Source organism: Heloderma suspectum, chromosome 5 (genome assembly GCF_057233095.1).
Source record: "Heloderma suspectum isolate Gila_16-S chromosome 5, 16-S_ref, whole genome shotgun sequence".
Taxonomy (NCBI): Eukaryota; Metazoa; Chordata; class Lepidosauria; order Squamata; family Helodermatidae; genus Heloderma; species Heloderma suspectum.
In genome coordinates, this window is record NC_139462.1 from 128795620 (window position 1) to 128808131 (window position 12512).

General features: G+C 42.6%; 1 protein-coding gene across 1 annotated transcript in view; it reads left to right on the top strand.

Moving 5' to 3' along the window:
• TANC2 (tetratricopeptide repeat, ankyrin repeat and coiled-coil containing 2) overlaps positions 1–12512 on the top strand; it is a 529014-nt gene that overhangs the window by 443241 nt on the left and 73261 nt on the right. Inside the window, exon 15 of the mRNA XM_084857421.1 lies at positions 6294–6901. Within this exon, the coding sequence (XP_084713547.1) occupies positions 6294–6901 (608 nt within the window). The remainder of the gene's footprint in view (positions 1–6293; positions 6902–12512) is intronic.

Here is a 12512-nt window from a genome sequence, read left to right on the forward strand (position 1 = left end):
AAGTGGTGCTCCATCCAAACATGATATTCCTGCCCAAAATGGTGTCTGAGTTCCACTTGAATCAGGACGTCATACTCCCAGCTTTCCATTTCCTTCTACTCTGCTTGAATCTACTCTTCCTACCCTGGATGTTTGAAGGGCGTTAGCATCCTACAAATTGAGGACTGACTCCTTTCGTCAGTCCCCTCACTTATTTGTGTGCTGTGGTAGGAAGCAGCAAGAACTACCAGTGTCACCACAGAGACTGTCATCCTGAGTGGTCCATGCTATTAAGTTCATGTATAAACTGGCTGGCCTCAACCTTCCGATCCAATCTGAACTAACTCAGCTCATGCCATGGCTTTGTCAGTGGCATTTGCGAAAGGAGTCTCCCTTCTTGAACTATGCAAGACAGCTACCTAGTCAAAACACTCAACCTTCATCAGCCATTACTGAATTGATGTGCAGGCTAGAGCAGACTGCTCTTTTGCCCACACAGTTCTGTCCGCTGTCTTGCACAAACCCGTCACTGGTAAGTCAGCTTGCTACTCGGCCATATGTGTGATGCACAGAGACCACAAAGAAGAAAGATAGGTTGCTTACCTGTAATTGCAGTTCTTCGAGTGGTCATCTGTGCATTCACACAACCCACCAACCTTCCCCGGTTTGGTGTTGATATCAATATTGGTACCAAAGCTCCACTCAGTTCTGAGGCTGCAATGGATGGTCTCAAGGAACTGAGGGAAAAGGTGGGAACCTGCTAGGGACATGCACACTGGGACAGTAGAGGAGGGTTCATATGTGTGAATGTACTGATGTCTACTTGAAGAATGATGGTTACAGGTAAGCAACCTCTCTTTGTAGTCAGTCATTGGCAGTTGGTGTTGGTGTGTGTGGGTATTGAAGGTGGATACTGAAATCAAAAGCTGTTGATTTGCTTAGGAATAGTTTGCTTTCTTTTACAAACAAGACTTTTCAGCAAAATCAAATATTTTTAATAGTGTTTTCCTTCAGTAGAAACAAAATGTTAAGTTTTGTAAAAAGTTAAAGGAGCGTAAGGGGAGACATGATAGAAGTCTACAAAATTATACATGATGTGGAGAATGTGGATAGGGAGACATTTTTCTCCCTCTCTCAAAATACTAGAACCCAGTGGGGTCATCCTATGAAGCTAATTGGTGGGAGATTCAGGACAGATAAAAGGAAGTCCTTCTTCACACAGCACATAGTTAAACTATAGAATTCGCTACCACAAGATGTCATGATGGCCACCAATTTGGATGGCTTTAAAAGGGGGTTGGAAAAATTCCTGGAGGAAAAGGCTATGAAGTGCTACTAGTCCTGATGGCTATGTGCTACCTCCAGGACCAGAGGCAGTGAGCCTATGTACACCAGTTGCATGGGTGGGAGGGTGCTGATGCGCTCATGCCCTGCTTGTGGGTTCCCGGTTGACAGCTGGTTGGCCACTGTGTGAACAGAATGCTGGACTAGATGGACCTTTGATCTGATCCATCATGGCTCTTCTTATGTTCTTTTGTACTGTGTAATCTTTGAGACTAAAAGGTTTATTATTACCTAAATTTTATAGGCTGCATAACAGATGCATAAATCAGACTGGGAAGGTGACTGATTAATTAAAATACAATGAAAGATAAATTAATCTGACTAGCTGGGACATGAACTATTAATAGGACATATAACCAGAACATCTGCTTGAGCATTAAACATATATTTTTTTAATGTCCTGGAGCACTGAACACAAAAGAGGACACTTGTGAAGACACTTTTGTAGTAAGTGAAGTGAAAACACTTTTAAGTGAAGGCACTGTTTGTAGTAAGAGAATCCTCTCAAACCCTAAGAAACAAAAGCACTTATCAGTTAATTGTAACAGTGGCTTATACCAGAACTATACACTTGGCCCATTTTCCTCTGGCCAGGCTTCTATCCATATTATGGAGCAAACAGGCGGAAGAGAGACTTCAAACAGCCTCATTCTGGTCCTTATCTTTCCACTTCAAATCATACCTTTCATCATAATTCCCATACCTAAGACTCTACTGGGGATGCACAAGAAGTTACCTGCTGTTTGAAAAATAGATGAAAATGCTCTGCTTGCAAGCCTGAACACTATTACACTTTTCAAGGAAAGTTCCCACGTTCTTAAGCTTGGGATTGTGTTCAGCAATTGCATCCTTTTTGAAAAATGTGCACTTCAAAATGCATTTTTATGCTTTATTCAATGAGGGAAAGTATGCATCTGGGTCCGTGCCTGGAAAAATGTGCATTCTTCCTGTTCAAAAATGCGCACTTTTCCTGTTTCAAAGAAAAAAAGGCACTTGAGTTTGGGAACAAGAACCAGGCGAAACAAGCATTGAGGTAGAAAACTGAGGACCTTGATGAACTCAAACATCACTTGTTTGTCCATCCCTAGACTCCACCAAATGTGTGATTCCACCTTTAATTTAATTCCAGCCCATAAGCCTGTAGAAGTTTATTTTAGCCGTATTAATATGTTACAGATAGAGGTGCTTTAATACACACAGGCCCTGCCACAGGTGTGTCTTACAAACACAGAGAAGAAAAGATGCCATCTTACATCTGTGCATTTGATTTCTTTTTCCTAAATGAAGAACTTTGTAGTTGTCTCTATTACATTTAATTCTTCTTCCCAGTTTCCTAACCTATCAGGGTCATTTTGAATTTGTTTCTGTCCTCTAAGGTATTACATACCCATCCAATTTGGAAATTTGATAAACATTTCCCTCATCTCTTCTTCCAATTCATTAATAAAAATGTTGAAAAGTACCCAGCCCAGGACAGAGCCCTGCAGTACCCCACTCAATACATCCATCTGGTCTGATGAAGAACCATGGATGTGCACTCTTTCAGTACACTTCTCCCACCAGCTGTGGATCTACCTAATAGTCATGCCATCCAGCCCACACTTAACAAGCTTGCTGATTAGGATATCATGAGGCACTTTATCAAATGCCTTGCTGAGGTCAAGATGTCCACAGGATTTCCACGATCTAGGGAAGTTATCTGATTGAAATATGAAATAAGATTAGTCTGGCAGGACTTGTTCTTGACTAATCCATGCTAGCTCCTTTCCAGTGATCACTGTATCAGTGTCAAGGTGCCTACAGATCAACCACTTTATAATCTGCTCTAGAATCTTCCTAGGTATTGATGTCAGACTGACTTGTCTATAATTCCCCAGATTTTACTTTTTGCCCTTTTTGAAGATAGGGTCAACATTTGCCCTCCTCCAGTCCTCTGCTACTTCACCTGTTTTCCAGAATTTCTCAAAGAGAGAGGTTCTGAGAGTCCACTGCTAGTTCCTTCAACACCCTAGGATGCAATTCATTTGAACGTGGAGACTTGAACTCATTTAAGGTGCTTAGATATCCCCTGACCATCTCTCTGTCAACCTCAAGCTGCACTCCTGCCCCTTCAGCCTGTTTGTCACATATGCCAGAGTGGACACAGATCTTCTTTTGATTACCGCTTAGCATTTTACCATCATCACTGAGCAGCTGGTCTACCACTACTTTTGTTCTTCTTTTACTTTGAACATATCTGCCCTTTTTGTTATTCTTAGCATCTCATGCCAGCCTCAGCTCATTCAGACACCATCTCTGCAGTTCCAGGCTATCTGCCTGTACTTTTCCTGAGTGACCAATCCTCCCTTGCACCTTCTCTTTCTCTCTCTGTTAGATTTCCTGCCATAGAATCCTACTTATAATTGCCCTGGATTTATTAAAATCACCTTCCTTGAAGACCAAGGTAATGGTTGGTCTACACTCAGCATTAGTTTTTCTTAAAATCAAGACCTTGAACATTAAATGGTCACTTTCCCCCAAACTTCCTGCTATTTTCCCCTCATCAACTAACTCTTCCCTATTGGTCAGAATCAAATCAATGATGGCTCATCCCCTCATTCCTTCCTCCACCCTCTGAAGGAGAAAGTTGTCAGCAAGGCAAGTCAGGAACTTCCTGGAGAGACCATACTTGACAGAGTTTGTCTCCCAACAGATATCAGGGTAATTAAAGTCCCCATTACTACTACATCTTTCCTTGAAATATGCACAATTTATTTTTGGAAAGCATCATCCTCATCTTGGCGAGGTGGTTGATAGTAGACTGCAACCACAGTATTGTTTTTATTCCTTCCTCCATTTATTTTAACCCAGATGCTTACAACTGGGTCACCATGTTCATTCTCTTGAATGTCTATGCAGAGTGTACATTTCTATCAGAATAGTGCAACTTCTCCCCCATTTCTATGGCTTCTGTCCATTTTGAACAAGTTATATCCTTCAGTTGCTATATTCAAGTTGTGGGAGTCATCCCACGAAGTCCCAGTTATACCTATTAAGTCATATTTACCTTCTTGAATCAACAAGTCCAGCTCATCCTATTTATTTCACATACTCTGAGCATTAGCGTAAAAACATCGAAAACCATGAACTTTATGCTCCAATGGTCTCCCTGCATTTTTTATTAAAAGGTCTAACAGGCGCCACTACAGCTGCTCTCCCAGTTCCTGCTACAGTGCATGAGCCCTTATCTGTAGTCCTTACCTCTGGGCTTTTGTCTCCATACCCCACGGGATTCAGTTTCAAAATCTCCATTCTTCCAGACAAACACATTCCTCACAGTCTTCATGAGGTGCAGTCCATCTCCCAGCAGCAGTTCTTTATCAAAAAGCATAAACCATGGTTCCAGAAACCAAATCTCTCCTGACGACACCATCTTGGTAGCCACTTGTTCACGTACAGATTTCTTCTTTCCCTTTCTAGTCTTCTTCCATGGACCAAAAGGCTGGATGAGAACACCACTTGAGACCCAAAGCCCTTGAGTGTCCTTCCTAGAGTCTCATAGTCTGACACAATACTGTCATGGCTGTCCTTGGCATTATAATTTGTTCCCACATGGATGAGCAGTGGGGGATAACTATCAGTGGGCTTGATAAGATTCGGCAGCCTCCAGTCTGTGCTCCTGGGAGACAACATACTTCTTCAGCCCATGGGACTGGCCCATACACTTCCACATCTATTCCTTGCAGTAGGGAGTCACCAACCACAGCCACCCTTCTCTTCCTCTTGCTGCAGGCAGTGGTTCCATTCCCTCTGTTCTGTAAGGCTCCAGCTTCCTGTCCAGCAAGGTCTGCTGTAGAATTTCCCTTGAAGACCCAGAGCCACTCTCTTCTGCAAGCACTTCAGAGCAGTTTCTTAATTCCAGTGGTACAGAGTGCCTTCTGAATCTTTTCCTCCTGAGTGTCACTATTGTCCATGCAGGCTGTTCCTCCTTCCATTCATCCTGCTTCTCTGTCCAAGTGGCCCCTGCAGTTGTCCTTGCAATGTGTCCTTTCCAATAACTCTTCATCCTCTCTTATACATTGGGGTGTGTCACTTGCTGTTCCAGACCTCTTACCTTTTCTTCTAGTAATGCAACCAGCTTGCACTTGCACATGTGTACGCCATGTTATCTTCAGGCAGGAAAACAAACATACCACATACCTTGCAGGTCACCACTGCTGAATCCGTCCATTTTCTCTTCCTTGTGGGTCCTCTGTCTTCGCTACCAGTGCAGCACACACTGTCCCCTTAGCTTGTAGGGAGATTTTGTTAGGGACACCCTCTGCCAGACTCTGCTGCCAAACTCCTCTTAGTTCTTCCTGTGACCTCACTTAGTGAACTTGCTCCCTGGGAACTGGCTTGCTTATATACCTTCTGGACCAACTGATGCAGCTGCAGCTTGCATACAGGTCAGTGTCCTCCACCTATAGAGTGCATTGGCAACCCAGCAAAGAATCTGTAGATAATGTTAGCTCCACCCTCTCTTTTTGTTTGTTTGTTGTGGTTTGGGGAGGTAATTTGAAAATTTGGCTTTTAATTTTTTTTTTTTAGTTTAACTGTATGTCCCAAGGACGTTTAACAGGTATAACTAAGAATTTACTGGTATAACTAAGAATTAGTGCCTGAGCTTGCTTTTTTCCTCCTCCTCCTCCTCAATCCCTTTTCCTTTTGTCATGTCTTTAGTTTATACAGCTAAAAGCAGGGACTCTCTTATTATTGGTCTATTTAAACCACTCTGGGAGGATTTTTGGGCTTACAAGCAGGGTAAAACATAAATATACATGATAGAGTAGTCCCATTTTATGCTAGTATGACAGCGTCACCATGTGTGGCCTGTAACTCTTCCACTAGGAAAGTGAAAATGTGCCAATGCATATACCTCAGTGGGAGACTGAATGTATTCCTACAATGTTTGACTTAGAATTTACTTTATTCTTTTTTTCTCCTTATAGGAAATAATTAAGTTATTGCCCTTCCATAGGATATTTCTGGACAAACTGGAAGAGAATGAAGCTATAGATCAGGATCTCCAAGCCTACATCCTGCACCGAATACACAGCAGCTCTGAGATACAGAATAACATCTCTCTTAATGGCAAAATGGACAACACAACTTTTGGCAAACTCAGTTCTCATCTCAAAACCCTGAGTCAAGGATCCTACCTGTACCTTAAGCTCACATTTGATCTAATAGAAAAGGGCTATTTGGTGTTAAAAAGCTCCAGCTATAAGGTAGTTCCTGTCTCCCTTTCAGAGGTGTACCTACTGCAATGCAATATGAAGTTCCCAACACAGTCTTCCTTTGACCGGGTAATGCCTCTCTTGAATGTGGCAGTGGCATCTCTGCACCCCTTGACTGATGAGCATATTTTTCAGGCCATCAATGCAGGGAATATTGAAGGTACCTTGGAATGGGAGGACTTTCAGCAGAGGATGGAGAACCTCTCCATGTTTCTTATCAAGCGCAGAGATATGACCCGAATGTTTGTCCATCCATCTTTTCGAGAGTGGCTGATCTGGCGAGAAGAAGGAGAAAAAACCAAGTTCCTCTGTGACCCTAGGTAAGTAACTCATCAATTTTAACAGGGAAAGATGGCTAAGAGATAATTTCATTTGAATAAATGTGTCCCTTGGTGGTGATATTGAGATACAGCTATAAGAAATGCAACCATTGAAACCTAACACTGTACTTACTACACTTGTATCGTATCAACTCAGTGTTGGCCAAGGATAAATACCAGACTGCCTGGAGTAGGGATGGAAAATTAGTTGTTGATCAGTGTCTAGTGATCTGCATCTGTTTAGGACCATTCTCTCTACTTTATTTGTGGAGGTCTGAGTGTATGGATGTGAACGGTCATCGGAAAGGAGGTGGTCTTTGAGGGCATGCTGCTTGCCTTCGATGAGGTGAAGGGCCTTTTTTTTAGGATGTTTTGGGGGGAGACCTACGCATTTTTTTAAACATGGGTCTGTCTGAATCATATATAAGCAGGAAGTGGGGGATCCAGTTTTTAGAGTAAAAATGGTGAATGGGTGAGGGGAATTGAACTCTCACTTGACATTTCATTTTATTTCATTTCTATACTGCCCAACAGTGAAAGCTGTCTGGGTGGCTCACAAGAATTACAGTACAAAATACATAATATGAAATCTTTAATATAAAAAACATGTAAAACAATTAAAATATTAAACAATTTAAAAATGCTTAAAAACCAGTTATGGTGTGAACCACCCAGAGAGCTTTGGCTATTGGGTGGTATAGAAATTAAATAAATAAACAAACAAACAAACAAACAATAAAATATTGGGCCACCACCAAAAAGGCCCTTTCTTTTGTTGCCATCCTCCAAGCCTCCCTTGGAGGAGGCATTTAGAAAAGAGCTCAGACGACGATTGTAGTGTCCGGGCAGGTTCATACTGGGAGAGGCATATGGTGTTCTGGTCCCGAGCTGTGTAAGGCTTTATAGTTTAAAATCAGCATCTAGAATTGGGCCCAGAAACATTAGACAGCCAGTGCAAGCAGGCCAGAATCAGTGTTATATGCTCAGACCTTCTGATCTCTACTATCAATCCATCTGCCACATTTTGCACAAGCTGCAGTTTCCAAACAGTCTTCAAGGGCAGCCCCACATAGAGTTCATTATAGTAATCTAACTTGGAGATTACCAGAGCATAGACTACTGAAGTCAGGTAATCCCTGTCCAGACAGAGGCGTAACTAGGCCACCAGCTGATGCAGGTGGAAGGCACTTCATGCCACTGTGGCCACCTGAGCCTCAAGTGACAGTGATGGATCCAGGAGAACCCCCAAGCTACAAATCTGCTCCTTCAGGGGGAGTGCAACAACATCCAAAACAGGATGAACACCCACCCTCTGCTCAGAACCTCCCACTAATACCATCTCAGTCTTGTCTGCATTGAGCTTGAGTTTATTAGCCCTCGTCCAGTCCATTGTTACAGCCAGGCAGTGATCTAGCACATCCACAGCCTCTCCTAATGAAGACAAAAAGGAGAAATAGAGCTGCATGTCATCAGCGTACTAATGGCAATGAAGTCTCAGAACCACTGTCTATTATCTTTGAGAAATCATGGAGGACGGGTGAAGTGCCAGATGACTGGAGCAGGGCTAATGTGGTCCCTATCTTCAAAAAGGGCAAAAAGGAGGAACCTTGGAACTACAGACCTGTCAGTCTGACATCAATCCCTGGGAACATTCTGGAGCAGATGATAAAGCAATCCATCTGGAAGCACCTTGAAAACAATGCAGTGATTACTTGAATCCAACATGGATTTGTCAAGAACAAATGTGGCCAGACGAATCTGATCTCATTATTTGATCAGGTCACCTCCCTTGTGGACTGTGGGAATGCTGTAGACATAATATACCTCAACTTCAGCAAAGCTTTCGACAAAGTGCCCCATGATATCCTGATGAGCAAACTAGCTCAAAGTGGGCTAGATGAAACAAGTATCAGGTGGATCCACAGTTGGCTACAGAATCGGACTCAAAATGTGCTTATCAATGGTATCCTGTCAAACTGGGGAGAGGTTACGAGCGGGGTCCTGGGCCCAGTGCTCTTCAACATTTTTATTAATGACTTGGATGAGGAGGTGCAGGGAATGCTATTCAAATTTGCAGATGACAGAAAACTGGGCAGGATAGCTAATACCCTGGAAGACAGAAACAAAATTCAAAGTGATCTTGATAGACTGGAGCGCTGGGCAGAAAACAACAGAATGACATTTAATAGGGATCAATGCTAAGTTTTGCACCTGGGAAAAAGAAATCAAATGCACAGTTACAAGATGGGCGATAACTTGGCTCAACAATACTATAAGTGAGAAGGATCTTGGAATTGTTGTAGATTACAAGCTGAATATGAGACAACAATGTGATGTGGCTGCAAAAAAGGTAAATGCCATTTTGGGCTAAAGAAGCACTGCTTCCAAATCCTGGGAAGTACTAGTTCCCCTGTACTCAGCACTGGTTAGGCCTCATCTGGAGTACTGTGTCCAGTTCTGGGCACTACACTTTAAGAAGGATGCAGACAAGCTGGAGAGGGTTCAGAGGAGGGCAACAAGGTTGATCAGGGGACTGGAAACAAAGCTCTATGAGGAGAGACTGAAATTACTCGGCATGTTTCGGCTTGAGAAGACTGAGGGGAGATAGGATAGCACTCTTCAAGTACATGAAAGGTTGTCACAGAGAGGAAGGCCAAGATCTCTTCTCCATCATCCCGGAATGCAGGACACTGAATAATGGGCTCAAGTGACAGGAAGCCAGATTCCGGCTGAACATCAGGAAAAACTTCCTGACTGTTAGAGCAATATGACAATGGAACCAATGACTTAGGGAGGTGGTGGGCTCTCCCACACTGGAGGCATTCAAGACGGGGCTGGACAGCCATCTGTCAGGGATGCTCTGACTTGGATTCCTGCACTGAGCAGGGAGTTGGACTCAATGGTCTATAGGCCCCTTCCAACCCTACTATTCTATGATTCTATGACTCCAAAACTCTGGATGACCCACCCAGTGGATATCGTGCCATTTAACCTTACCCTCCAGCTGCTTTTTCCCCAGCCCAGGTCATGTATGGTATCTGAGCTCAGCTGAGGAAAAAGATGCCCTGATTTAAACTGATGTTCAGTAATGAAAAAATTTGCTTGCTAATAAGTTTGAAATTCATTTATTTACTTATTTATTTATTTATACGCTGCCCGATTGCCAAAGTACTCTGGGTGGTTCACAAAAATTAAAACTACGAAGTACAACATAAAACAATATAAAAGATGAAAGCTTAAAACTACAGTATAAAATTACAAGCAGAATAAAATCTAGCAGTATTGCAGAAATTTAAAATACAGATTTTAAACAGCAGAGCTAAAAGACTAGAGTGCTAAAATGGTGGGAAAATAAAAAAGTCTTCACCTGGTTCTAAAAGGAGTACAATGTAGGAGCCAGGCGAACCTCTCTAGGGAGCTCATTCCACAGCCAGGTTGCCACAGCAGAAAAGGCCCTCTTCCTGGTAGCCACCCGCCTAACTTGCTCTTATTATTTATTATTTAATTATGTATTATTAACATTTATATACTGCCTTATCTGCTTAAAAGTTATCAAGGGGGTATACAACAATTTGAAACAATAAAACTTCGCAACAATAAAAACAAGTACATTAAAAACAGTTAAACCATTAAAAAGTACACATTTGAAAAGGCTACATTGAAAAGATGCATTTTACACCCTTTCTAAAGGACAATAGAGTGGTGGCCAATTGTAGCTCTTGAGAGAGCGCATTCCGTAGTTTGAGGCAATGCAGGAGAAAGCCCTTTCACGCTTGCCTGACAAACAGGCTTTTGCAGGTAATGGTGCCCTCAAATGGGCCTCTCCCTCAGATCTTAGTACTTCAGCAGGCTCAAAGTGGGCAGCCGCTTAGATAGTCAGGTCCAAAGCTGTTTAGGGCTTTAAATGTGAAGAACAACACCTTGAATTGAGCCCAGAAAGAAACTGGCAACCAGTGCAGGCCTTTCAGGACCAAGTATAATATGGTCCCGATACTGTGCACCTGTTAGCAGCCTAGCTGCCACATTTTGCACCAATTGATGCTTCCCAAAATTTTTCAGGGTTAGCACCATGTAGAGTGAGTTGCAATAGTCTAAATGTGATGTAACCAAGGCATGAAAAACTGTTGGCAAGTCAGACCAATTCAGAAAAGGTTGCAGCTGGCACACCTAGCACAATTGTGCAAAAGGACTCCTTGCTGCTGCTGTGACCTGAAGATCCAGGGTCAGCATAGGATCAAGAAGCACTCCCAAGTCACAGACCTGATCCTTCAGGGGGAGTGCAACCCCTGAATTCCAGGTTGAATTCCACTCTCCAAATCTGGCTTTGTACTGACAAATAAGATCCCCATCTTGTCTAGGCAGAGGAGGCCTCACACAGTATGTGAAAGCATTGCTGGTCTGTTCTGTGCGATAGGTGCAGAACTGTGAGTTTTCTTTGCTGCCTTCACCAACGTGGTGTTTTACTTTAAATGGTATTTGAGCCATGTTTGGTCAGATTCATCCTGAGTTCTTCTCCAGTGGCTCTCTAGCCGACGTCCCTCCTGTTTCATTGCCCTCAACTCCCTGTTAAACCAGGGAGCTGACCTTGTAAGAGAAAAACTGGAGGCTAAAATTTCAGGGTCCCTGGTATTGGATATCTAGGCACACTTACTTTAAACAGTCCCAGCTTGGCTCTGATGTTGTAGGCGAGGTTCCTTTGGGGACTGAGATAAGAGTGTTCACATTCACTCAGATTTACATAAGCTAAATGTATTTATTAAAGAAAGATAAAGTGTAACAAGCATACAAACCTTCCACTCAGCAACAAAGCAAAGATAAAGCATACTCACACATCCTGCAGCTGTATGTCTACCACTCACACCTGTACTTTACCAGGAAGGGTAAAGGGACTCTCTCCTTCTCTAAAGATTCATACCCTTTTCTGCTTCTTGTTGGAACATATCATCTATTAAATCCCAATATCTTCTGGGAACTCAGCCCCCTCATATGGGGGTGTAGGTGCACTTGGAGTTACTGTGCACACTGGCTAGGTATTTTGAGGTGGTCTACCCAACCCTACAGTAGGTATGACTGCTGTTTTTAGTCTCAGAGTTCCTTTTAACCTCAGGATCTCTTTCTGGCATTTAACTATTCAACTATGTTTGTTCCTTCACAACTCTTGGTCTGCATCAAAAATTTTAAAGCAGCTTTTGAGTCCCCTTTTTCTTTTATCAAGTACTCTATTTATTTGCTCTTTCCTTTCTCCAAACCTCTTTCTTTTCAACATTGTCTTGCATCATCTGTGCTAGCTGAGCACAAACAGCTTTATTCTGTACTTTCAGCTGCTCATTTATTTCCATCAAGTGTTTATTCTGACTTTTTAACTCTTCGTTTTCTTCTCTCTGAGTTTCCACCATACATGTTGATTTACATGCACAAGTGTACACACCCCAGAGACAAGCTACTTTAATTTGCTTTTCATTGGGTTTGGATTTTGATTTTCTGTATACTTCAAATTGCTTTTCAAATGAGAAAATGGGATTCTCAGCATTAAAAGCCTCTTTGCCCCGTGGATCTTCTCCTTTACTTTTTAAGTAGGTTGCTATGTTGGGGTCACCTTTCTCTGCCAATT